Below are 26911 nucleotides of genomic sequence, written 5' to 3' on the forward strand. Positions count from 1 at the left end.
GGCTCAATCCCAGAACCCTAAGATCATGACCTGAGCTGAAAGCAGAGGCTTAACCCACTAAGCCACCCAGGCACCCCTCAACCTTTAAGTCAAGAGAATTCAAGTAAACAATGAAAGTCTTAGTTCAATTCTTCAGGGTATTGGTTTGGTGCTGCCATATTAGAAAAAAGGTGTAGGGGCGGGAGAACAGTCTTCATTAGAGTTTGTAGAGATGGACTATGGACCATGTGTAGAGATGGACTATGTGTACATGGGGAATTAAAGAAAGAATACAAAATCATGTACATGCAAAGAAGTAGGACAAAAATATATTTCATCTCCAACCCTCCCCATCTCTAGGCTTTAAATCTATTTTCTTTTGACTATGCTATTTTGTCTGCATTCTTCTATGCATACTTATTTAGACTACTCTCTTGGTAGAATGTGGCTATTGAAAAAATGAAGAAAAACTCCCTGGAGATGAGGATGTGAAGTGGTTGCAGATCTAAAGACCAACAATATAGAAAGATGTTTATTTAAGTTGAAAAAGACCTTAATTACTCTGTTCCATTTTCCACTCAAAACCATAACCCTTAGATATATAGAATAAAAGCTGTTTGTATTGTTAGAACACCAGTACTCATCAAACATACTGAATATATACTGATGGGGGAAATTTTCTGAAGATGTATTTTTCAACAGGGAAAAAACATGAAGAAAAAACATGATACCATTGTTTGTGAACCTAAAGAACTTCTGAATGCCAAAGTAACAAATTGTTGCAAATCCCTGTGGGTGAAATACAGTTTTCAGAAGGAGTACATGACCTGACTTGTCAGCTTCTAGCCAGTTTCAGCCATGTCAAGGAACCCAGGTAAGATATTATTTGCATTAAGCTAAGATAAATATTCTACTTAGCATGTGTTTTTCTTGGTATTGAGGACATAAAATCGGGCCTTAAATAGATTAATTAAACATTAACTGTAAGAAGATAGTGGTCAATCTATTCATCAATGTTCTTAGGTGGTAAAAATCTAAAACTGACATTGCCTCATAAATCTCTTAGTGTCTGTTAGCTCTAAATTGTTGATGTGACAACTCATTAAGATGATCCCAAATTAACTAAAATAGATCAAATTTGCCTTCTAATAGAGATTTGTCTTTAACTTGACCGGACAAAGTCAACATTGTTAAGTAGAGAAAATTCAGTTTCGGTTCCTCTTTGATTTTGCCAGTATAGGAAAGAACATGAAGGAAATATAAACATGAATTTTTGTTTTGCAAAAATTTGCATGATTCCTAAATGTCCCTGAGTTTGGAAAATTAAAGTCTCATGTTTTGAAGGGCACTAGGGTGTTGGGACTAAAGAAGCTAAATTTATGGGTTTTAGACTTTTAGATTAAGAATATGCTAGATAAAAAGAAAAAAAAATAAGCTAGATAGGGGCGCCTGGTGGCTCAGTGGGTTAAAGCCTCTGCCCTTGGCTCAGGTCATGATCTCAGGGTCCAGAGATCCAGCCTCGCATTGGGCTCTCTGCTCAGCAGGGAGCCTGCTTCCCCATCCCCTTCTCTCTGCCTGCCTCTCTGCCTACTTGTGATCTCTCTCTGTCATAATAAATAAAATTAAAAAAAAAAAAAAAGAATATGCTAGACACCTGGAGGAATAATTAAAGCTAATCTCAGACTATTCTCCAGTTTTAAAAGAATAATATGCCACTGAGAAAGTGGACATTCAGGCATGGTGATCGCCTCTTGCCACATATCAAATATGGTACATTTTCCAGAAATAACTGGATTGACTAAAATAACTGAGTTTTGATCTGTGCAGGTGTCAACAATGATTTCTCAAAGCCTGAGATTCTGTCACCTATGAATATATCTTCTAGAACATAGATTTTTTTTTTAAATTGAGATGTAATCTGTACACCATAAACTTCAAACTTTTAAAGGGCAAAACCAATGGTTTTAGCATATTCATCAAGTTGTGTGATCGTTTTCACTATTCTGGAACTTCTGTTTTATTATAAACTTTTCCCAGTGTTTCCACACTCAACTATACCCTTTGAGCCTCACAGAGCCCTCCTCAAGCAACTTCTGAGGTTCCCTGTGGCCGGTTGCCATATTTAATCCAAATTAGAGTTTCACCTCAAAAGCAGAAGCAGGGTGAAGAATAAAGCCCCTACGTTTGAGTTATACAGTAACAGCCAACAATCTAATTTGCGTTTGTTTTCGCACCTAGAACTCTCGTTTTACTCTGTATGCGAAATCTTATTTGTGACAGGAATTTTAGTCGGGGGCGGGGGACGGGCCACCGGCGTGTTAGAAAAACAAGGGATCCGTCAGTGTGAGGTGGGAGCAGACACAAGCCCTCCACCACCCTCTCACTCTCTTCCCGGCTCAGGAAGCGGCGGCGCGTTTGTCCCCTCTTATTTTCGGGCATTTAGAGGCGTGGAGACAGAAGGGGCCCTGAAGGTGTCAGAACGGCGTCAGGAACGCCCAGCCGCAGGGTAACGGGAGGCTCGGGGCAGTGTATTCCGGGTTTCCAGCCTCCGAGCTCCCGTGAGCGCGCCGGGGGCCAGCAGCTAGAAGGCGCTTCCCAGACGGCGCGGGAGACCGATTCTGGCCGCAGCGACCGCCGTGTGTGCCCCTCATTGGCCACAGCGGGACCACGTGACCTCTGCCGCCAAAATCGCCGGCTGGAGCGCGAGCTTTCCCGCGGGACAGACTGCCGGTGCGGCCCACGGCTTGCAGGTCCCGCGAAGGTCGGGGAGGTCGCGCAGAGGATCTGCGGAAGCTCTCTGGTTGGGAACCCTAAAGGGAAAAAAAAAAAAAAAAAAAAGCCTTAAGTACTGCTTCACCTAAAACTCCCACTGAGGAAACTGATCACTGAAAGGTCCCCTTATGCCCCCTTTGCCTCTTGGATACAGACTAAAAGTGGAAATCCCCAGTCTTTAGCGACTCGCTGAAGCCAAAATGTCTCGGCTACTTTGGGGAAATAGACACGTTTGAAAGTATAACTCTTTGGAGAAAGAAAACACAATTTCTGTCAGGGGAATTTTTTTTTTTTAAGGTTTTATTTATTTGACAGAGATCACAAGTAGGCAGAGAGGCAGGGATGGGGTGGGGGGAAGCAGGCTCCCCGCGGAGCAGAGAGCCCAATGCGGGGCTGGATCCCAAGACCCTGAGATCATGACCTGAGCCAAGGCAGAGGCTTTAACCCACTGAGTCACCCAGGCGTCCCTGTCAGGGGAATTTAAAACCGCTTTTTAAAAGAAAATTTGAGGAGATGCGTAGGATCTTGGGAAATCCGGAGAAACCACCCTGATAGGTCGTTTAAGGGAAATCAGAAACTCTGGGGAAAACAAAACATAATAAGAGCAAAAAGAGGGCTTTTCCACTTCTAAAAATGTAATAATTACTGGTAGGAAAGGGTAGAATTATGTATATGTGTGTGTCTGTACGTATGCGTGTGCATGTAGGTAGTATAAATGCGATATATTGATTGTAGAAGTCAGTAGAGAATCCAGTTACTCAGCCTCTTTCTCCCTCAGAGAGTGGATTGGATGCTCATTTTGCCCCTCTCTCTTTTCTTCTAAGTCTCAAGTGTCCTCTTTCTCCAGAGGAACACATTTTCTTTTTTTACAAATTAAAAACAAAAACAAAAACAAAAACCAGGGTCTACTAAGTTCCAGACGCTGCTAGGTACTGGGGTGACAGTGGTGAGCAAAAACAAACAATCTCTTCCGTCCTGGAGCATATGGTCGGGTAAAGGAGGCAGATAGGTCCAGATGCTATAACGGGGCTTTGATCTAGCAGGGAGTTGAGAGAAGGCTTCCCTCAAGATTAATCCTGGACTGAGATCTGAAGGAGGCAAAGGGAGCCTTTTGGGCAGGGGAGAGCTGATAGTCTCTCCTCTTCCAATGACTGCCCATCTCTCATTTCCACTACACATAAATTATCTTGGCCTCTAAGTTACCAAAGACACTTCTTTTTTCTTTTAATTGTTAAGTTCTTAGGGAGTAACTCATAACTAATAATTACTGTTATAGACCATGTATGTACAGTAGGTAAGTATATAATACACACATCTACTATACATTATCATCTCTTGTTTTATATAATAAAAGCATGCAATGATTTTTTTTAAAGATTCCATTTTATTTATTTGAGAGAGAGAAAATGAGAGAGAGCACAAGCAGAGAGAGGGGGAGAAGCAGACTCCCCAGTGAGCAAGGAGCCCTCAGTGGGCTCAATCCCAGGACCCCGGGATCATAATTCGAGCTGAAGGCAGGCACTCAACTGACTGAGCCACCTAGGCGTCCCAAAACATTCAATGATTATAACAAAATTTAGAATATGATTTATCTCAGTAGAACTAAAAGCTCTATAGATATTCACAGTGGTGAGAGATCACATTATTTTGGAAGATTCAAAAAAGCCATATTGAGAAAGTATTTTTTGAGTTGTGATTCAAAGGTAAAATTTGGTCAAATAGAGTAAGAAGGCTGGAGAGGTGAGTTGAGGTATATTCTAAGGACCTTGAAAATCAGTCCAAAGAGTTTATAGAAACTAAATAAAAATGTTCTATTTCACTTTTAAGGACTTTCCTGAGATATTTTTTCTTTTCTGTTTACCTTAGAAAATTTAAAATCTGCAAAAAAGTTGTACAAATGAGGGACATTTGGGTGGCTCAGTTGGTTGGGCCGCTGCCTTCGGCTCAGGTCATGATCCCAGCGTCCTGGGATCGAGTCCTAGGGGATCCTTACCTCGCAGGGAGCCTGCTTCTCCCTCTGCCTCTTACCCATTGCATGGATTTATCATTTTTTGATGGAGGGGGGAGCACATTTGCTTTATCTTTTTATCTCTCTCTTTCTCTAACTCCCTATACACACATACTCACAAACACATGTACAGATGTTTTTCTTTGCTACAAAGAAAGTTATGAGATAAAGTTGTAGATCTACTAACTTCATCTTTAAATAATTCCATTTCTAAATAATGTCTCCTAAGAACAAAGATTTTCCTGTATAACCACAATAGAGTTATGACATTCTTGAGATACTTTCTAAATTTAGAGTATTTATGTTAATACATTAATAATAAATGGTTACTAATTTTAAATGGCTTTTAAACAGTGACTAAGATATTAAGTGCTATAGAAGTATTTGCTTATAAAAACATATTTTCATGGGTGGAAAATTAAAGAATATGAAAATTTTGGCATATGGTGAAGAGTCTTGCATGCTTGTTCCCTGTCCAGTTCCCATTCTGAAGACTCCTTACTGCAGGCAACCATTGTTCTTGATTTTGGGGCATTCTTTTTTTTTTTTTTAAATAAAGATTTTTATTTATTTATTTGACAGAGATCACAAGTAGGCAGAGAGGCAGGCAGAGAGGAAGAGAAGCAGGCTCCCTGCTGAGCAGAGAGCCTGATGTGGGGCTCAATCCCAGGACCCCGAGATCATTACCTGAGCAGAAGGAAGATGCTTTAACCCATTAAGCCGCCCAGGTGCCCCTCTAGAGGTTTTTTATGTAAGTATGAGCAAACGTGAATATAGATTTTTATACCCCTCCCTTTTTAGAGAAAAGGTAGCATTCAAAGCACACTATCCTTACTTGTTTTCTCAGTTAACAGTATGATTTGTAGATATTTCTCCATTAATAGTTACAGAGTGTCATTTTTATTTACAATGATATAATATTCCATTGTGTGAATATAGCATAATTTATTTAAATAGTTTATTCTTGATATACATTTAGGTTGTTTCCAATCATTTAGTATTGAAACCGTGCTACAACACATTTGCATATTTGCATTTGTAAACCTTGCACATATTTGCATTTGTAAAAATTGATTGATACATTGCCCCCCTCACCCAGAGGTTGTACCAATTTCACTCCCACCACTAACTGTGGGAGTTTCTTCAGGCTTTTGATAAGGTTCTATACTGAGAGGTAAAATATGTGAATGTGAATTATTGTTGATATTTTACAAGTTTAAATGAAAGATCTGTCTTCAAGAGAAACTAAAAGGTAGGGCTGTTCTTATTCTTATAGAATAGCCAACGTTTTTCATCTAACCCTAACCTTATTTTCTGTCCCATTCTCTCTACCCCCTCATGCAACTGCATCTTTATAATCATAATCAATAATATCTGTTGAGGACCTTCCATGTGCCGGGCACTGAGCTAGGTCTCAGAGTTATGAAGTAGATACAGTCCTCAAGGAATACACCGTTTAGTTGGTCAGACATGCACAAAATATTATTTATTATGTTGAGTTCTGGAATGTAAAACACATCCCTAGCTTTGGTACATTTAATCCTTTATTGCATCCTATCTGCATGTCCTTTCTTTTCTGCCCCTTTGCCTACCCAATTCCAATTGAGCTATTCAAGTATTGTTGGCTTCTCTATAGCTCTTCATTTCTCCCATTGTCCATTACTGAAACATATCCAACTTGTATTCCATCTTCCTAATGCAGATACTGGATTTGGTATTTCCCAGGTGTCAGTTAATCAGTTAAACTAATAGATGCAGATTGTTATGCTTCTGATTGGCATGGGCAGGGCTGGTCCTAAACCCATTTTGTAAAGGTGACCTCCATTTGGAGGGTCTCCCTACTCGGTTGCCCTTTCTTCTCTCTGGGTGCCTTCTCTCCTGGGTGAGCTCTCAGCCCTCACTGGTACCCTCACATAATCTTTGATTGGATGTCAACTAATTATTAGGGTGTTATTTCAAAATGGTCTGAGATGAGAATGTCATTAATGTGTATAGCATTCATGATACTCTTGAAAACAACAATGGAAACTGAAATGACAGGCAGTATGGCTGCAATTTTTATCAAAGGGCCATATATTTCACCTACTATGTAATTCACCTTCTCTTGCCTGAGGTGTTAATGCACTGAGACCCTGGCCCTCCCTACCTCCTATTTTCTCCCTTCCCCACTTAACCCTGTTGTAGGGTTCAGGAATTCTGGAGCCATTGCCCTTACAGCACTTTTTTTTAAAAAGGCTTTTTCAAAAATTTGTTGTAGAGAGAAAGAGAGATAGTGAGAATAGAGAGAGGGACAGAGGGAGAAGGAAAAGGAGAGGGAGAGAATCAGAATCCTTGCTGAGCACAGAGCCTGCCATGAGGCTCCATCCCAGCACCCTGAGATCATGACCTGAGCTGCAATCAAGAGTTGGAGGCTCAACAGACTGAGCCACCCAGGTGCCCTCAGAGCTCTTTACTTTTGAACCCAGCCAGGCAGCCATGGCTCAGTGGCTTCTGGCGGTAGGACAGGGGGCCTGTGAAGTGGGGTGGGTAATCTCCCGTGTCCTTGGACACTCTTCCCGTTGTCTTTCCCAGTTCTCTCACAGCCTGGCTGTCCCCTTGTGAAAGATTTTGTTTTCTAACTGTGTCACCCTGCATAGGTGATGCTCCTTGTAGTCAGGCAGAAGTGGGTCTCACTGGCTGCCCAGAGTATGTCAACGAGTGGGTTCAGGTAAGGATGCTGTGTTTTCATTGCATTAAAATATTTTTTCCAAGCACTCATGTCCATGAGAACAAATCAACTAGTATTAGAGAGGTTGTGGTAAAAAAGGGCCTGAAGCAGTGTCTGGTACATAGAAGGCCTTCTATAATATTTATTTATTTATTTAATTTATTTATTTGACAGACAGAGATCACAAGTAGGCAGAAAGGCAGGCAGAGAGAGAGGAGGAAGTAGGCTCCCCGCCAGGCAGAGAGCCTGATGCGGGGCTTGATCCCAGGACCCTGAGATCATGACCTGAGCCAAAGGCAGAGGCCCTTAACCCACTGAGCCACCCACGTGCCCCCTATAATATTTATTGAATGAATGAATGAATGAATGAGTGAAGGAAGGCTAGGTTAGTATCCAGTCTCTCCTTTCACCTCCACCCCCCGCCCCACTGTCCCATTTCCAGGAAGGAAACTTTAACTGGCTCTGTTTTCCAGTTGTGTCGATTAGTGAGTCTCAGTGCTGTAGGCTAGGATCACCTGGGGAGCTTTAAAAAAACCACCAATCTGTAGTTTTATTCCCAGACCAAGAAAAAAAAATTTTTTTAAGTCTCCAAGTTGATCTACATGTGCAGCCAGAGTTGAGAACTACTGTTCTAATAATGTGTGTTTATTCTTCTATCTCTTGGTTTATCAAATTGGTGCCATCCATTGATTCTTTTCTCCCCCCATTGATTCTTTAACATGACAGATGGGGTTTAGCTCATACTATACCCTCTCTTCTCATGGTTGACAGTTAAATTATTGTAAAACTTCCATTTGTTGTCTTTGGAAACTTCAGTAATTTAAAATCCTCTTTCTTATTTCATGTATTTTTAGCACTGTCATATGACTCCCCATTTTATAAGACGCAGATATTAACTTCCCTGTCCTCTGTTCACTTGGCCTTCCATACCCTGCTCTTTGTCCCTTACACTTTTTTTTATTTTGATATAGCTGGAGTCATTAACATTTATATTCTGGCCTCCAGCCACAACAACTCTTCCATACTTTGTCCATCAGCTGAGTCCAAAAGTTAGAAACCAGTAACCTTGGTTTACATTTTTGTACCTATGTAAATATCATCTAATACCAAGTCCAGTGGTGTAGCTAAGATATATAATATAAAGCTTATTATATACCTGGTACTTTATGAACATCAGTTTTTTTTTTTTTAAAGATTTTATTTCTTTATTTGACAGACAGAGATCACAAGTAGGCAGAGAGGCAGGCAGAGAGAGAGGTGGAGGCAGGCTCCCTGCGGAGCAGGGAGCCCGATGCGGGGCTCGATCCCAGGACCCTGGAATCATGACCTGAGCTGAAGGCAGAGGCTTAACCCACTGAGCCACCCAGGCGCCCCTGAACATCAGTTTTTAATATTCGTAATAATCTTAGAGTCCTTTTTAACAAATGAGGAAACTGAGGCCCAGAGAAGCTAAGTATCTTGCCTAAGAACAGGAAATTAGAAAGTAACTGGCATAGGAGGGCTCTGAGTTAGGGGGACTTTAGGGACATGAGTTAGGGAGCTCACTTTCTGGTCCCAGGTCCTCCAAATGCTACAACAAGGAGACCTTTAATTTGAGGCACCAACATTTGTAAATAAGCTTTAGCTTTCTCCACAAGATTTGTTCTCTTCCATTAGAGAAGAGTGGCCTGGGTTTTTCTTGCCTGAAGTTTGTGCTGGGTATAGTGGCCTGGGGGTGTCAAGGGTACCATGTGGTACAGTTGATCCCCATCAGCCTTCCAGTCAAGGTCATGTCTCCTTCTCCCAGCCCTGGGGTTTTAGTGGAGTAAATGGGCTTCCAGGCCTCAGGAGCTCCTGTGGTGAGGTCTTGGCACTTTCTCTGCCTGGCTCATTTGTCCATATCTTGTCTCATCTGCTTTCTGTCTTCCAGAAACACGTATACATCTCTCATCTGCTGTTGATCCATTTCCCATTCTTCTCACTGTTGTGGTTTTATTCTAATTTTATGCATTCATTTTGGTGGTGTCTTGGGAGGGATTAGGGCCGATGGGAGGCCGATGCTTATGTCCAGGCTTGAGCCGGAAGTCTCTAGAACTCTATTTTTAGTGAACAAAATCAAGATTATGAAAGCACGATTACCATAGGAGAAATTAAAATAGTCACAGTATAGCTAGCAGCAGAGAAACATTTATAAAACCTTAGAAGTATGTTTGCTTAAAAGTTTTCCCAAGTGCAGCTGAAGGGACAAAGTTTTCTAGGTAAGATTCTCACCACAGCAATATTTTTTAAAGTTCCAATACATTGAGGCTTATTATTTGCTCTATGAAGGAATTATTCTTGCAAAAGATTAACCACATGATTGTCCCAAATTTCTCAGGAGGCCTTTCAGACTATGAATTTTATTTTCAGAACACTGTGTGGATATCTACGTATATACATTCACACAACTTTTCAGCACAGAGCAAGATACTTTTTCCCGCTGGATATTAAAAATTCAATTCTTGGAAAATACAGCTTTACTTTTATGTTTATTTAATTCATTTTGGTCATCTTGTCACAAGACCTCTTACTTCTCTGATATATGGTTATTTTAGAGCTTTGATTTAATAATTTCTTTCCTCAGGGTGGCTGAGTCACCCAGTCTTTCCTGGGTGGCTCAGTCATTTAAGCATCTGCCTTCAGCTCAGATCATGATCCCATGGTTCTGGAATCGAGCCCTGCATCAGGCTCCTTGCTCAGCTGGAAGCCTGCTTCTCCCACTCCCTCTCCTGCTGCTCTGCCTACTTGTGCTCTATCTCTCCGTCAAGTAAATTAAAAAAAAAAATCTTTAAAAAATAATTTCTTTCCTGTAATCTTATAATATTTCTTATAACATGGTGGCATAGGTATTTTGCTGTGTAAATATCTGTAGGACAGGGATACTGGTCTCTCTTTAGTCAGCAGATGATCCTGACTAAACAGGTTGAGTACAGCAGAGCCTTGAAGACATTTTGCATTCAACTTTTTAAAAAAATATTTTATTTATTTGAGAGAGAGAGAGAGAGTGTGTGCACGGGAGCATGTAAGCACAAGCGGTGGGGGCGGAGGGAGCGGCAGAAGGGGCAGAAGCTCCTGAGCAGGGAGCCCAATGCGGGGCTCGATTCCAGGACCCCGGGATGGTGACCTGGGCCAAAGGCAGGTGCTTACCTGACTGAGCCCCCCAGGTGCTCCTCCATTCAAATTTTAATAGGAATGGATAAATGACCAGAACCAAAACACAAGCCACTAGTACCAGGAACCTAATTTTTTTTTCATTTTATTATTTTTAAAAGATTTTGTTTTTAAGTGATCTCTACATCCAGCATGGGGCTCAAACTCACAACCCCAAGATCAAGAGTCATGTGCTCCACCGACTGAGCCAACCAGGTGCCCCAGGGACCTAATTTTTAAATTTTGCTTTCAGAGTCTGTCCTGAAGCAGCTATATAGCCAACATAATTTCCTACATAGTTTTTCCTACATTTGACAGCTCTACACAATGATAATTGATATGATATTTGATGATTATTCGTTTGGTTGCAGGGAAGAAAAACCTACTCTAGTCACCTCCAAAAAGCTGTGGTTGCTGGTGAGGATGTTTATGAAACAGGACTGAACTTGGTGGGGTCAGGTTCTCAGGGAATTCTGGGGCCAGTCTTTTTTTTTTTTTTTTTTTTTAATCTTGCTTTCCTAGTAAGTGTCTGGTGGCTTCGTTCTTCTCTGTCAACCAGCTTTCTCCATCTCTCCTTTCAATGTTTCCTTCCCTTTCATAATGTTTGCTTACAAATGGATTTGACTTACCCTAGGCCCAACATAGTCCTGTAGCATTACTCTTGCTGCCGATTTTTTTCTTAGTCTCCTGAACACTGAACAGAGAGGAAGGGACCCTCTTCTCTTTAGGGGCTGGGTTATGACTACCTGGCCAGCAAGTGAGTCATGGTTCTTGGGTCAGGTATCCATCTCTGATCCAAACAGCTGTGGGCCTGAGGTCAGGGTGAGGACATGGAAGAAGGAGCTTGATTGCTTAGGCAACATGGCAGATTCTATTGAAAGGGAGTGTGGGCAAGTCAGACGATGATTGGCATCTTTAATGATGCTTGATTTCATTGTTGGAAAACTTTCAAGTATGTTTGGAACAACTTGGATGCATGAATTCATGTTTTAAACTGTAAATTGCATGAGACTAAATACAGATCAAGATTTTCCACCTGGAAAGCAGGGTAGTGCCTGGATTGAGATGTGCTGTAGGTATTTGTGTTGGATTTGAAAGACTTAGGTATAATAAAAAGAATGCAAAACAATATCAGCAATAATCTTATATTGATTATACATTTAATGATAATATTTTGGATCTATCATCTTAAATAGAATATATTACTTATGTTATACTAGATGTTACTACTAGGAAATTTGAAATTAGTATGTAGTTTGAATTATATTTTTATTGAACAGAGCTAATCTATTCCAATATAAGACTCTGCTTTTCTATAATCATTGATGACGAGATTTCATCCCTCTCGTTGTCTAATAAGACAGTTTTTTATGACTAGTGGCGAGGGGTTTACAGATAGTTAATAATCTCTTCTGAACTATTCTGCCCATGTAGGTCACTATCTGCCTTTTCAGCCCAAGGAGAGTAGCAGTGGCCAGAACCATCACCAGGAGGAGATAATCTACAAGTTGGCCATGCAGTTGAGAAACATCGGGGACAGCATTGATTGTGGGATGGTTCAAGAGGTGGCTCTTCCGTTTCCCCAGCAACAGCCAGTCAGGTAGCCAGGAAGAGCAAAGAGAACAAGGGCCATCAAGTGGCTGAGACGCCCAGGAATTAGCAGAACACATGGATTAATAACGTCCAGATCACGAAACCTTAGATCTGAAAGTTGTGAACCTGAGTCAAAGCCAGTATTTGATCTCACACTTGCTACTCAAACTGTGGTCCGCAGAGAGCTAGACAGCAGATGGGGCATTTGGCAACTGGTCAAATGTGCAAAATCTCAGGCCCCAGCCCCAGTGCTGGAATCAGAATCAACTTTTTTATGCATGCCCTGGGAGATCTGTGTGCACATTAAAGTGTGAGAATCGTTGCTCCCCACCCTCAAACTGGGGGGCCTATTAGATTCACCTGCGGAGTTGTAAGCACTATAGCTGCCTGTGCCCCACCTTGAGGGATTCTGACTGAGTTAGCCTGAGGTATGGCCTGGGCAGCAGGCTGTTTAAAGGCTCCCCAGGTGAATCTACTGCTCATTCAGGGAGGAAAAAACCTCAGCCTTCCTGGTGGTTTTCCCCCCTGAACTATCCAGAGGTGATGCTCTAAGCCCTACTCCTGCTGGTTTCTTTGCTTCTCCTGGTTATTATGAGAGATACTAAGGGAAAACAAGAAAGAAGAATGATTACTGTTTGATGTCTTAGAGGTGCTCAAGTCCACTGGGACCAACCTATCGTTGGCAGTGGAGAGAATGATAGGTGGGTTCCATGGAGGGTGGGGGGGCGGTGGGTGGCGGCCCTCACAGCCCAACTTCTTTTTTACTTTATTTTATTTATTTATTTATTTATTTATTTATTTATTTATTTTAGAGAGAGAGAGCAAGAGAGCACACAAGCAGGGAGAGGGAGAAGCAGACTCCCCGCTGAGCAGAGAGCCCAATGGGGGCTCAAATCCAGGACCCCGGGATCATGACCTGAGCCGAAGACAGACAGACGCTTAACCAACTGAGCCACCCAGGCATCCCCAGAGCCCAGCTTCTTTCCTCAGATGGACCTGTCCTGTGATGATTTCTTGCTTGTCGCTGCTGCTGCCATCACACTGACTTCAGGGGGTGCCATGTCCTCTTTTAGGGTCTGGTCCAAAGGCGGACCATATTCAGCCTTTCCTTCAGAGAAAACATTCCCTGTTTGTTTCATCAGACAAAACACGAACGAAAGCTCCCAGAAATATCACACTACTAAAAATAAGAAGGAAACCAAGAGAAAACAAAGAGAGTCAAATACAATATTTGATGGACCAATTTCATTCAAACACATTTTATTTAGTGCTTACTGTATGCTAGACTCAGTTCCAGGTGTTGGTAGCTAGAACAGAGAGCAGGATGGAAGATGAGGCTGCTCTCATTGAACTAGTAATGTAGGAGAGACACAGTAAAGCCGATGACTAGCCAGACAGGGATGCAGGCTCAAGGATTGGAGATGCGGAGTGAGGCAGAGTGACTTTGGGGAAGGCCTCCCTTAGGGAAGCAATATTTGAACAGAGAGTGGCAGTCAGGGAGTGAGCCATCGGAACATCTGGGGAAAAGTGTTCCAAGCTGGGGGACAGGGAATGCAAAGTCCTTGTGACAGCAACAGACTTTAAGGCAACGCTAGGAGGCCAGAGTGGCTGGAGTGGAATGAGCTGAATTCCAGAAGTTGGCCTCGGTCTTAGAGACAGTGGTCAGGTGTCTGCGTTCTACCCTATGCATAAGGGAAGCTTCCGGGGAAGGGAAGCAGCGAGTACCAGGTGCTGGTTTACATTTAGAATGGGGACTGACTCCCTGGGCAGAGAGTAGGCTGTTGTGAAAATCAAATGAGATAATCCGTGTAAATCACTTAGAACCCAGCCTGACCCACAGAAAATGATTGCTAAATGTTATCTCAGCCAAAAAATTAATTTGTTTTCTGGCTTTGCCCTTTTCATCATTGGAGTTGACCACCTCTTTGCTATGGATCATTTACCACAACATCCTCCTCATAGTCACCATTTTCCTTCCAGGCTCCAGTCTTTTCTCTAGGAAAGTTTTCTCTGATGACTGTACTTTATGAATTCTAGGAAGGTCCTTAGCTCAACATTCCTGCGTCTTTATCCTCTAACTCTGAGTACTCTATTTTTTTTCTCTGAATAGGAGAAAACAGAGGAGGACAAATCACAACACCTGTTTTCTTTTTTTCCTTTTTAAGATTTTATTTGTTTACTTGTCAGAGAGAGCGAGCACAAGCACACAGAGTGGCAGGCAGAGGCAGAGAGAGAAGCAAGGCTCCCTGCTGGACAAGGAGCCGGATGCGGGACTCAATCCCAGGATCCTGGGATCATGAACTGAGTGGAAGGCAGTGGCTTAACTGGCTGAGCCACCCAGGCATACCACAACACCTGTTTTCTGTATTTGCCTCAACCCAGTCAAGAAGGCACTGCTCTACATAACCTCCTATTCCATTTTTCTTCCTTCCTTTCTTCCTTCCTTTTTTCCTTCTTTCCTTCCTTCTTTTCCTCTTTCTTCTTTCTTTTTTTCTTAAGATTTTATTTATTTGAGAGAGAGAGAGATAGATCAGGAACAGGGTAGAGGGAGAAGCACTCCCTGAGCAGAGAGCCTGATGTGGGGCTCAATCCCAGGACACTGGGATCATGAACCCAAGGCAGACCCTCAACCCACTGAGCCACCCAGGGGCCCTATTCCATTTCTTTTTATTGTTGAATATTATTCCATTTTATGTATTATCCATTCATCAGTTGATAGATATTTTGGTCGTTTCAACTTTTTGACTGTTAAGAACAGTGATGCCATGAACATTTGTGTAGAAGTTTTTGGGTTGACATATGTTTTTAGTTCTTCCTGGAGCATATCCAGGAAGTTCCTGAGTCACCGGGCAGCTTTACATTTAACTTTTGAGGAACTTCCTGATGGTTTTCCACAGTGGTTGTACCATTTTACATTGTGGCCCAGCAGCAGGATGGGAGTGACAGTTTCTCTATGTCCTTGTCAACATTTGTTAACTGTCTTTTTTATTACAGCCAGCCTGGTGAGTGCAGAGTCTCATAGTGGTTTTGACTGGCACTTCCCTGATGGTTAGTGTTGTGTATCTTCTTATGTCTTCACTACTCTTTTTTTAAAAAAAAAAGATTTTATTTATTTATTTGACACAGAGAGAGAAATCACAAGTAGGTAGAGAGGCAGCAGAGAGAGGGGGAAGCAGGCTCCCTGCCGAGCAGAGAGCCCGATGCGGGGCTCGATCCCAGGACCCTAAGACCATGACCTGAGCTGAAGGCAGAGGCCCAATCCACTGAGCCACCAGGCGCCCTCTCACTGCTCCTTTGTATATCTCTTTGGAGAAATGTCTATTCACATCCTTCATCCATTTTAAAATTGGGTTATCTGTCTTTTTATTATTGAGTTGTAGGAGTTCTTTATACATTCTATTTGCAAGTTCCTTTTCAGATCTTATTTGCACATTTTCTTCCATTTTCACTTTTTGGATGGTGTTCTCTGAAGCACAGAAGTGTTTAATTTTGATGAAGTTCAATTTATCTATTCTTACTTTTGTTTCTACTGCTTTTGGGGTCATAGCTAAGAAACCATTGCCTCACCCAAAGTCATGAAGATTTACATCTATGTGTTCTTTTAAGAGATTTATAGTTTTAGCTCTTCAATTTGGGTCTTTGATCCATTTGAAGTTAGTTTTTGTATATTGGTATGAGTTAAAAATTCATCTTCATTCTTTTGCACATGGTCAACCCAGTTGTCCCAGCACCATTTGTTGAAAAAAACATTCTTTCCCTGTTAAATTGCCTTAGCATTCTTGTCAAAAATCAATTGAGCTTAAATGCGAGGGTTTATTTCGGGACTCTCCATTCTATTTCATTGATCTACATGTCTATCCTTATCCCTGCCCTAGCTTTCCCTGAAGCATATTACCAAGCTGGCTTTGCCCTAGACTTTTAAAAATATCTTGTCCTGGACAAGAACACCTATAAATAGAGCACAGTACATTTAAAAAATAATTTTAAAAAAATTCCTCCGAAGTTTGGCTCTAGAATGTTCAAGACTTTACTCTGCTGCTTGAAGACTTAAATGAAGCAACTTTAATAGAATTTCGAATCTGGAATGGTATATTTAATATATACTCATCACTTATTTACCTTTTGTATGCTGTTTAATCAAGTGGTCACATTGACTCTCCAATCTATGTCGATTTGGCAGAAATCGATTTGGCAGAAAGCTCGTGAGAATTGGCCAGAAAGCCCCAGTGAACTGGCTTCCTGGGAGCTGCCTGGGCTCAGCCCAGGGCCTGCAGGGTGTCCCCCGACAAAGCGTTCTAAAGGGCAGGTGCACGTGCAGCCCCAGTCGCCTCTGAATGGTGGCCAAACCCGCCCTCTACTCAGTGCTCCCAGGAGCCTGCCTCAGCATCAGCAGCTGGGGCCTGCCATGCCCCTAGGCCCAAACCCTAGCCCAGACTTGGGTTCTCAGTCTTCCGTCCCCAGAGTCCTGGCCCTCAAGCCCTCCAGATTGGGGATCCCTGAGCCATATGGCAGGGCACCGCCTGCCACCCAGGAGGAAACCATACCTTAGGCAGCTGCAGGAAACACTCAGAGTGGGAGAAACCTGCATGCCCACCTCAGGCCACCTCACCTTCGGAGTCCCCTTCTGCCAAAAAAATGCTAGAGACTGAGGCTCACACTCACACCCTAACTCACCTCTGCACCCCGGGGAGCTTGCCTTGGGGGGGTGGGGGGGCTCCAGGAGCCGGCTCATAGTCTTGCACAGCTGCAACACGCGCCTAGCAAGAAAGTGCTCTTAGCTCGGCGCAGCGCGGCGCGGCCCCAATCGCCGCCCAACGACGCCCAATTCTCAGGAGCTTTCTACCCAAATCGATATCGATTTGGGCAGAATGCTCATGAGATTTGGCTGGAAACCCCTGGCGGAAGTCACTTCTGGCTGTGGGGGCCTTCAGGGGAGCCACCTGAGCTGGCCAGAGGTCCTGAGTGGTTGAGTGGTTGGGGCTCAAACCCTGTGAGAAAGCATTCTAAAAGCCAGGGGCAGGAGTGGCCAAACCCTCCCTCTACTCAGCCCCCTGGGGTTTCATTTTCAGCACTGGCAGCCCCACCCCAGGAGTCTGCTTTCCACCCAGATGGAAGCTGGGCCGTTTGGAGCTGTGCAGAACCCTTCAGAGCTGGAGAAACCTGTATGTCCCCCTGAAACCTACACCCCCACCTTCTGTAGCTCCCTGGCTACAAACCCACAGCCTGACATACCTCCTGACCCTGCCCTCAACTCAGCAGCTCAGGGAACCGGCCCCAGCACTGGCAGATCATGCCTTAGCTTAGCTCACCTCAGGGACCCCTGTCAGCTCAAGGCAGACTTGGAACTCCCTCTGCCGTAGAGCTCTGGGATCTCCCTCCTTCTTCCAAAATTACACTGGCCCAAGTCTTTCATGAGAAAGGGAGAAGGCTACCTCCTGAATGCTTAACACCTCCTTTCCTCTTCTGTCACATTTCTCTCCACCTACCTGTGTACCTGGGCAGACTGTTAAGGAATGTATCAATGGAACATGTACATGCTCTGAGATCTGTATCTTCCATGGCAGCTTTTTTTTTTTTTTTTAAGATTTTATTTATTTATTTGACAGACAGAGATCACAAGTAGGCAGAGAGGCAGAGAGGCAGGCAGAGAGAGAGTGGGGGAGTCAGGCTTCCTGCTGAGCAGAAAGCCTGATGTGGGGCTCGATTCCAGGACCCTGAGATCATGACCTGAGCTGAAGGCAGAGGCTTTAACCCACTGAGCCACCCAGGTGCCCCCCATGGCAGCTTTCTGAGGATTCCTTATGCAAAAATAAACTAGCGTATCCTACCACAGTGTATTTGAAAATGATCATCTACAGAATAGGAGAGTGAAAATCACTCCATTTTTACCTCACTCTTCATGAAGCAGAACATGGTCTTCTTTTCTTCATTGACTTCAATTCCAACTTGTTTCTGTGCAGTGGTAAATCCTTTGCTTCAGGGATAGGATTTCGCTATTTCTCACTTGCATAGAACACCCAGAGCTCATCACAGCAATTGCCCTCCCTAATAGCCATCACCCATTGAACCCTTCCCCCACACCCCTGTCTCTAGCAATCCTCGGTTTGTGCTCTAAGGTGGAGTCTGTTCCTCATTGGCCTATCTTTCTCCCTTCACTATATTCATCTGTATTCTTTCTAAAAATTCCATAGGAGTCAAGTCATAGGGTATTGGTCTTGTCCTACTGATTTTGCTTAGCTTAATCCACTCCAGATCCATCCACATCCTTGCAGATGGTAAGATTTCATTCTTTTTGAAACTGGGTCCTATTCCATTGTGTATAGATATAGATATAGATATAGATATAGATAGATATAGATATAGATATAGATCACCCACATCTTCTTTCTCCATTCCTCAGTGAATGGACATTGGGACTCCCTCCATAGTTTCACTACTGTTGATAATGCTGCTATAAACATCATGATGCTTGTACCCCATTAAATGTGCATTTTTGTGTACTTTGGGTAAATACCTAGGAGTGCAACTGCTGGATCCTAGAGTTCAGTTTTTAGTTCTTGGAGGAACCACCATACTTTTTGCCAGAGTGGCTGCAACAGCCCGCATGCCCACTGATAGTGCAGGTGGGTTCTGCTTTAAGCAGAATATCATCTGCCAGCAATTTCCTAAGGAGGAAACAGAAAACCTGTGGGATAATCTGACTCACCCAGCGTCAGGCACGAAACTCACCCCAGGGTTGCTGACGCCAAGCCCCTTGAAACCACCAGCATGCCTCTATCCAGGAGAATTCCCAAAGAATCTCCTTCTGACTTCAGCACCCATGAAACTGGGTGTCCCCAGCCCAAGTTCCCGGATGGTGGCAACACATACGTAGCCAGAAAGTGCTCTCAACAGCGGGCACGAGTGTGGCCTGAATTGCTGCATGATGCTGGCCAATTCTCATGAGCTTTCTGCCCAAATTGATATCGACTTGGACAGAAAGCTCATGAGAATTGGCCAGAAACCCCCAGAAAACTCCTTTCCAGCTACATGGACCTTCAGGGGACCCGACAGGGCCTGGCCCCAGGTCCTGAGTGGTCGTGGCCCGAACCATGTGAGAAAGTGCTCTAAAAGCCAGGTGCACACATGGCCAAAACCTCCCTCTGCTCAGCCCTCTGGGGTGCCAGTCTCAGCACTGGCAGATCGGGCCTGACATGACACTAGGCCCTAACCTGAACCCTAAGTTGGGTTTTCAGGCTTCCGTCCCCAGGGGCCTATCCCCCAAGCCCTCCAGATTGGGGACCCCTGAGCCATACCACAGAACTCCGCCTGCCACACAGAAGGCAACCGTGCCATTGGGAGCTGCGCGGAACCCTCATACCTGGAGAAACCTGCATGTCCCCCTCAGGCCACCCTGACCTATGGCGACCCCTTCGAACCACGTGATGCTCAGGCTCACACCCTCCCACATCACAGACCCCAGGGAGCTTGCCTCCACGGGGGCCCTCAGGGGAGCCACGTGGGCCCATCTCATGGACCACATGGCCACAACATGCACCTAGCGAGAAAGTGCTCCAAACACCAGGTGGGTGCCCGGCCAGAATCACCGCCCAATGCCAGCCAATTCTCATGAGCTTTCTGCCCAAATCAACATTGATTTGGGCAGAAAGCTCATGAGAATTGGCTGGAATCCCTGGTCGAACTCGCTCCCAGCAGCGGGGTCCTTCGTGGGAGCCACCTAGGCCTGACCCAGGGTCCTGCTTGGTCATGGACGAAAGCCTGTCTGAGAGGCTTCCATCCAGTGTGGCCCATGTGTGGCCCAGATCTCCTCCGAACGCCTACCCAACCTCCCTCTCCTCACACCCCCTGGGAGACCCACCGGCAGGTGAGGCCTCCATGCCCCTTGGCCTGAAACCCAACCCTGGGTTGGGTTCTCAGGCTTCTGTCCCCAGAGTCCTGGCCCTGAAGCCCCCCAGATTGGGGACCTCTGAGTCACACCCCAGGAGTCCTCCTGCCCCCCAGGAGGAAACCGTGCCCTTTGGAGCTGCACAGAACCCTCAGAACAGGAGAAACTGCGTGCTCCACTGAGGTCACTGCCAACATTGGCAGCTCCCCTGACCACAAACCCGGAACCTCATGCCCTCCATTAACCCCCTTGGTGATCCTGCCTCTGTACCCACAGATCTTTCCTGGACTCCCAGGCTCTCATGGGACTCTTCAAGAGGCATATTCTGGGAACAAAGGTCAGGTCAGGGCCACAGAAACCTCTGGCAGTGGTTATAATGAGACTCTGAGATGTCAGTGGAGTCCCAAGCCATAGGCCATCTCAGAGTTTGTCTGCAAAGACACAGTTGGTAGGAAACACAGATGCTGACAGAGGGTAGAGAAGATGGAAAAAGCTATGTTTTTTGTGGCCTAGGACAGGCCCGTGCCAGTGCCACAGAGGGCCCAGGAAGCCAGGTGCCCCATAACTGTGGAGGCCGAGAAAATTAAGGCCATCCCACCTCAAGTTTAGCTGATGTGGGAAACAGAGGGAGAAGAAAATCATTAAAATTCCTCACCTATTGACAAGCCCTTGAAACAGACAGAGTGGCTCTCCCCTGGGGACTTAACTGCCCTCACGCTGAGATTTTGCTAAGGACAATCCTAGCCTGACCGACCCCCTACCCTGACAGGTACGACCAGAATCCTGTAAGTCTACTTTAACAGTTCCTTTAGGAAACTTTATCTCTAAACCTCCAAGATAGTGTTGAGAATCATTCCCAAGTATATGACCCACTGATATACATCTAAAGGGTCTCACAGGAAGATTTTTATTATTGGTAATGAATAACCTTTTCCTCAGACAACAGCTAGCCCCTCAAGGTCCTGGAGACCTCGCTTCCAAAATTCCTTAGAGACTTACATCATCCATAACCCCCTTTGTCCTCACCCACCACCGAGTCCACCCCTACTCTGCCTTTAAAAACTCTGACTGTAATCTGGTTCGGGGTCCAAGTCCCTACTCCGCTGTGTCGTGTATACTTGGGCCCAAGTTTAAGCTTGTCAAATAAACCCTCATGTGATTGCATCGGTGCTTGGCTCCTTGGTGGTCTCTCAGATGTGAAAACTCGGGCACAACAATAACATTGCTGAGGGCTCATTCAGATTCGTCCTGAAGCCCACACATTCTGGATCCTCTTCTAACTCAGGAGAACCCTAAATGTGCTCATGGTCTTGGCCTGAACAAGATGACCATCAGTGTGGTATATAACCTGAAAGATATAACCACAAGGCAGTGGGGACTGACTCAGCTAAACAATACCTATGTTGAAGTCCACCACAGACAAACATGGTGGGGGAAACTCGAGGCTGTCAGAGAAATGGGGGGGGGGGATTCCTGAGGCCTTAACTTTTGGCCAATCTCACTATCATCTTTCTTTTCATTCAAGTACAGGGGCCGGGTTCAGGCAGGATAGATCACAGTGTCTTCCCACTCTGCCACTGGGAAGAAAGAGCCCTCTCCACTATCATCCAACATTTTGCAGATCTGGGGTGTGGGAAACTACCACCTGTGGGCCAGTTGGACCTCCCCCTATATTCTCGTAATCAGGTGTGGCTAGAACATTAGTTATAGATGGTCTGTGGCTGCTTTTAAGCCACAGTGCAAGAGTGCAGTCATTGTCGAGACACCATGTGGACTGCAACACCTAACAGAAAATCTTTACAGAAGACATTACAGAAAAGTCTTTGTCAATCCCTGGTCTCAAAGATCGTAGGATCATGTCCCTTATTTGAGTAGACTGTAGCGCCTCTGGGGCAAATCTAATTTTTTCACCTCCAGAGGCAAGGACTTCCATCCTTTTAGCCATAGCGCCATCTCCATCCTCCTCTACTGACACCTTGAATGGCCCATCTACAAGTCTGCAGTCCAATGGAAATTCACTGTCATTTCCATGGTAGTGATGTTCAGAAATGGAGGTATAAGTGTGAACTTGTGAGGGTGAGCATGTGTTTCCTCTTTGGTAGCCACAGTGTGCAAGGAGAATACAATACAGTAGCATGCTTTCTGTCCCCCAGGAATGGCCACACAATGTGGTTGCATAGTGATCTCAGAAGGAAGCCACCTTCATAGAACAAAATTCATCTGCGAGGACTCCCAAGTCCCTTGTCCTGGACAGTAGGTTCCACTGAGGCTGGGGGCACACAGAGGGGCAGAGACTCCCCCTGCCCATCAGGGATTTGAAGGACACCTTCTGTTCCAGGACAAAAGATCCCAAAACCATTCATTCACCTGTCACCCAGCCAGGCATCTGTAAGAGAGATCTACTCCAAGCAGAAAGGACAGACTGAGAGACAAGTGGCAGCCTTGTGTGACAAGTGCCACAACAGGGGACACTCAGGAGGACTAGGGGTGTGCAGGGTTGGACAACTTGGGGGTGGGGGACTGGAATGCTCCAGGAGGATGATCACAGCTGTGATGCGATGGGGGATCCTCTGGAGGACTGGGGGTATGCAGGATTGGCCAGACCAGGGGACAAGGGGACCAGGGGTGTTCCAGGAGGATGTCACAGCTGTGCCCTTGTGTGGCTACACATGTCAGTGTGACTGGGCATTGGCCAGACTGGAAATGACAGCACAGGCGAGAGGTGGTGACCCTAAACTATGTCTTGCAAGGCAAAAGTTCGGTAACAAAATTTCTTACAGTACGCTTTCATGTCACATGCATCTGTGAGTCCCTAAAGCTGATTGTGTAGAACATGAAGCACGTAGTGGGCCACGGCTTTCAAACCTATGGTGCTGGCAGCAGAGCACATTGATATTTCTTTTGGCTGCTTTCGCAGCAGAATGACTTTTCCCACCTTCATCTCCAATCCCAGGACAGTGAACGAAGGAACACAGACCTACACTTTGAAAAGTCAACACAAATCTGCAAACCCAAGTTCTCACAGGAGCTAAAGGTTCAGGACCAGGATGACAGAAAGGGGAGGCTGACAGCAAGGAACCAAAGGAACACGTCATGTGCATGGGAGCTGACCCACTTCTCTACCGTTGGAAGCAAGCCATGCCTGACAGGAGGGAGTCCCACCTGCACCTGGTCCGTCTGTTTGCTGCCCTTGAGCAGAGCGGAGGATGGGCTGAGCTGGGTGTGGCTGTCAGAGGGAGATGGCCAGCTGGCCACAGATGCTACCTGTCAAGCACATATAGGCCCCTCTCCTGGTCCTCAGCTAAGATGAAACATTGTGTTTAGTGACCTATTTCCGGGGACAGGTCAGGTGCTCAGTGCTTTGGTGACTATATCTTCTCTTATTGTATTCTTTAAAAACACCTCAGGCAGGTAAGATTGACATACAAGAAGCTGTCCTATAGTTAATGTATGAAACTTGACCTTGACCCTAACCCTAATACCTAGTTAAGAGATACTCGATTTAGAATACTGCTCATAAATTAGAGGATGGTTTTCAGGAGCTAAGAATTCAGGGACCAACTTTCTTCGGTCTTACTCTCCCTTGAATCCAGTAAATCCGAACCCATTCGGCCACGTGCTATCTGGAGAGTGGCCACACGGGGGCAACAGTGCCCCAAACCCCACTGCAAAGCCAATTCTTCCTTCATCCTGTCAAACCTTGTTCATTCAATGTTTACAGATCATGGTAGAGATGATGAAAAGTGTGACTTTGCCGAATTTTTAAAAAACTGAAGTAATTCTTTCACCCTGTTAAGAATAGAACTTCGAGAGCACATGAAGGCCCGGGGCCTGGGAAAGGGCTACTACTATGGAATCTCTTCAGGTCTACTTAGGAAACAAGGATGGCTTCTACTCCACTTCTCTGCAGGAAGAATTTGTGTCAATTAACAGCTCTGAATCCACACAAAATACTGCAGCTCAGAGGAAAACAAAGGGGAATCAACAGCCTCCAGAAGCAGAGAAAGAACCACACCCAGGAACAAAGAGAGACCACAGCTGCTCTACTCAGGCCAATTTGCATTTCTGTAGATCCTCTGGAGCTAGAATGCCCTAGTGTCCTGGGGGTTGTGGGTCAGGCAGAGTGCACACCCTGATGCTACCCTTTGGAACCCGTGAAAGCCTCCTGGTCCCTTCCTCCACGAGACACCCCCTACCTACCCCTTTATGACTCCATCCTGCTTCTTGGAACTCCCACTCCCCTTTTTGATGCCATCGTTCACTTTTCCCATCACTGCCATTATATAGAGTACATTGAACTACTTACTAGTCTGTCATTTAAATGTTTTTTGCATTGTATGGTGGGAATTGATACCTTGCATCATCTACCCTTGTCGCATTGCATGACTTCACTGTGGACTCCGAATGCCCTCACAGTGTTGTGGGGCTAGTGTCCTGGGGAAGGTCCTCACTAAGCTGGCTCAGCAGTTGCAGTGAAGGCCTGACCCAGGCACTGCTATTTGTGTGCAAGCCAAAACCTTGGTTTGGGTTCAGAATTGCTCATGGCCCCTCAGCCACATCAGATGGCTTGGGGGCACACCCTGAAGACACTGACTAGTCCAGTGTTGCCCTGGGGAATCTCCATGGAAGAGCCTCTGTGTCCAGTGGGGGAACTCCATAGGAGCAGGGCCGATGCGAGTCAGAACTCCTGAGATAGAATCCATTGTGGAGACTGCCCAGAACTTAAAAACATTTAAAAATAGAGCTATCCTACAACCCAGCATTCGCACTCCCAGGTATTTATCCCAAAGATACAGATTGAGTGAAAAGTAGTGGCACCTGCCCCGCCCCCTATGTTCATTGCAGCATTATCCACTCTTGCCAAACTATGGAAAGAGCCCAGATGTTCATGGACAGATGAATGGAAAAGAAGATGTGGTTCATATCTACAACAGAATATTATTCAGACATCAGAGAGGATGAAGGCTTACCATCACATCCACCTGGCTGGAACTGGAGGGTATTATGCTCAGTGAAATAAGTCTATCAGAGAAAGACAACTGACACATGTGTTCACTCATATGTGAAACAGGAGACACACCACAGAGGATCAGAGGTTTAGGGAGTTGGAAAACTGAATGGAAAGTCATCAGAGAGGGAGGAAAACCACGAGAGACTCTTCATTACAGAACCAAACTGAGGAGTGCTGGAGGGGAGGTGGATGGGGGATGAGGTAACGGGGTGATGGGCATTAAGGAGGGCACGTGATGCAATGAGCACTGGGGGTTATACACACCTGATCTATTATTGAACACTACATCTGAAACTAATGATGTACTATAGGTTGGCTCATTGACATTCAGTTAAACAAAAAGAACTCAAGCAAACACTCCTAAAAATCTGTAGGGAACCACCAAAGATACTGAACAGACATCGCAATGTTGAGAAAGAAAAACAAAGCTGGAGGAGTCACAATTCCAGATTTCAAGTTATATTACCAAGCTGTAGTCATCCTAACAGCATGGCACTGGCACAAAAATACACACAGCGACCTAGGGAACAGGAGAGAAGCTCAGATATAAACCTGCAATGGTGTGGCCAATTAGTCTTCCACAAAGCAGGCAAGAATATTGAAAAGAAAAAGGACAGTCTCTCCAACAAATGGTGCTGGGAAAACTGGACATCTACTCACAGAAGAATGCAATTACTTTGCTTCCTTAGACCATACAGACACATAAACTCAAAACAGTTTCAAGACCTCAGTGGAAGACCTGAAACCATAAAAATCCTACAAGAGGGCACAGACAGTAACTTCTTGACATGGACTAAAGCAACATTTTTCTAAACTGTCTCCTGAGGCAAAGGAAATAAAAGCAAAAATGAACAACTGGGACTATATCAAAATAAAAAGTTTCCGCACAGCAGAAGAACTAGGAAGAAAGAAGTAATAATAAGAAGACAACCTATTAAAAGGGAGAAGGTATTTGCAAATATCCTATGCAGTAAAGAGGTAGTGTCCAAAATATGTGGAGTGGATACAACTCAATACCGAAAAACAATCCAGTTAAAAAATAGTCCAAAGACATGAATGGACATTTCTCCAAAGAAGAAATACAGATGGCCAACAGTCCCATGAAAAGATGTTCACCATCACCCAAGCTCAGGAAAATGCAAATCAGAAGTATAATGAGATATTAGCACATACTGCCAGAATGGCTCCCATCGACAGCACGAAGAACAGCAGGTGCTGGGAGGGTGTGGAAAAAGGGACACTTCTGCACTGTTGGTGGAACAGCAACCTGCTGCAGCCACTCTGGAAATCAGTCCTCCAGACGTTACAAGTAGAGCTACCCTAGGATCCAGCAACCACACTACTGGGTATTTACCCAAAGCATACAAAAACAATAACACAAAAGGATGCATGCACCCCTACATTTCTTGCAGCATTATTTACAAGGTCACAGTATGGAAGCAACCCAAGTGTCCATTGATAAAGTGCTGAATGAGCTGAGAGGTATGGACACACACACATACACACACACACACAGTGGAAATTTACTCAGCCATAAAAAGAATGAAATCTTGCCATTTGCAGCCACATGGATGGATCTAGAGAGGATTATCCTAAGTGAAATCAGTCAGTCAGAGAAAGACAATACCATATGATGTCACTCTTGTGTAGAATTGAAGAAACAAACATACATAAATAAAGGAGAAAAAAGAGACAAACCAAAATACAGATTCTTTTTTTTTTAAATTTTATTTTTTATAAACATATAATATATTTTTATCCCCAGGGGTACAGGTCTGTGAATCGCCA

General features: G+C 44.6%; 1 protein-coding gene across 1 annotated transcript; it reads left to right on the top strand.

The window, feature by feature from the left end:
- The first annotated feature begins 690 nt into the window (after positions 1-690).
- Positions 691-16561, top strand: LOC111147736 (peroxisomal, testis specific 1). The gene is given in 3 exon segments (XM_022503957.1): positions 691-853; positions 12069-12234; positions 16408-16561. Coding segments are annotated over 3 exon segments (483 nt in total).
- The last annotated feature ends 10350 nt before the right edge of the window (positions 16562-26911 follow it).

This window comes from Enhydra lutris, unplaced genomic scaffold (assembly GCF_002288905.1).
Source record: "Enhydra lutris kenyoni isolate GAN:26980312 unplaced genomic scaffold, ASM228890v2 scaffoldscaffold17, whole genome shotgun sequence".
Classification (NCBI taxonomy): domain Eukaryota; kingdom Metazoa; phylum Chordata; class Mammalia; order Carnivora; family Mustelidae; genus Enhydra; species Enhydra lutris.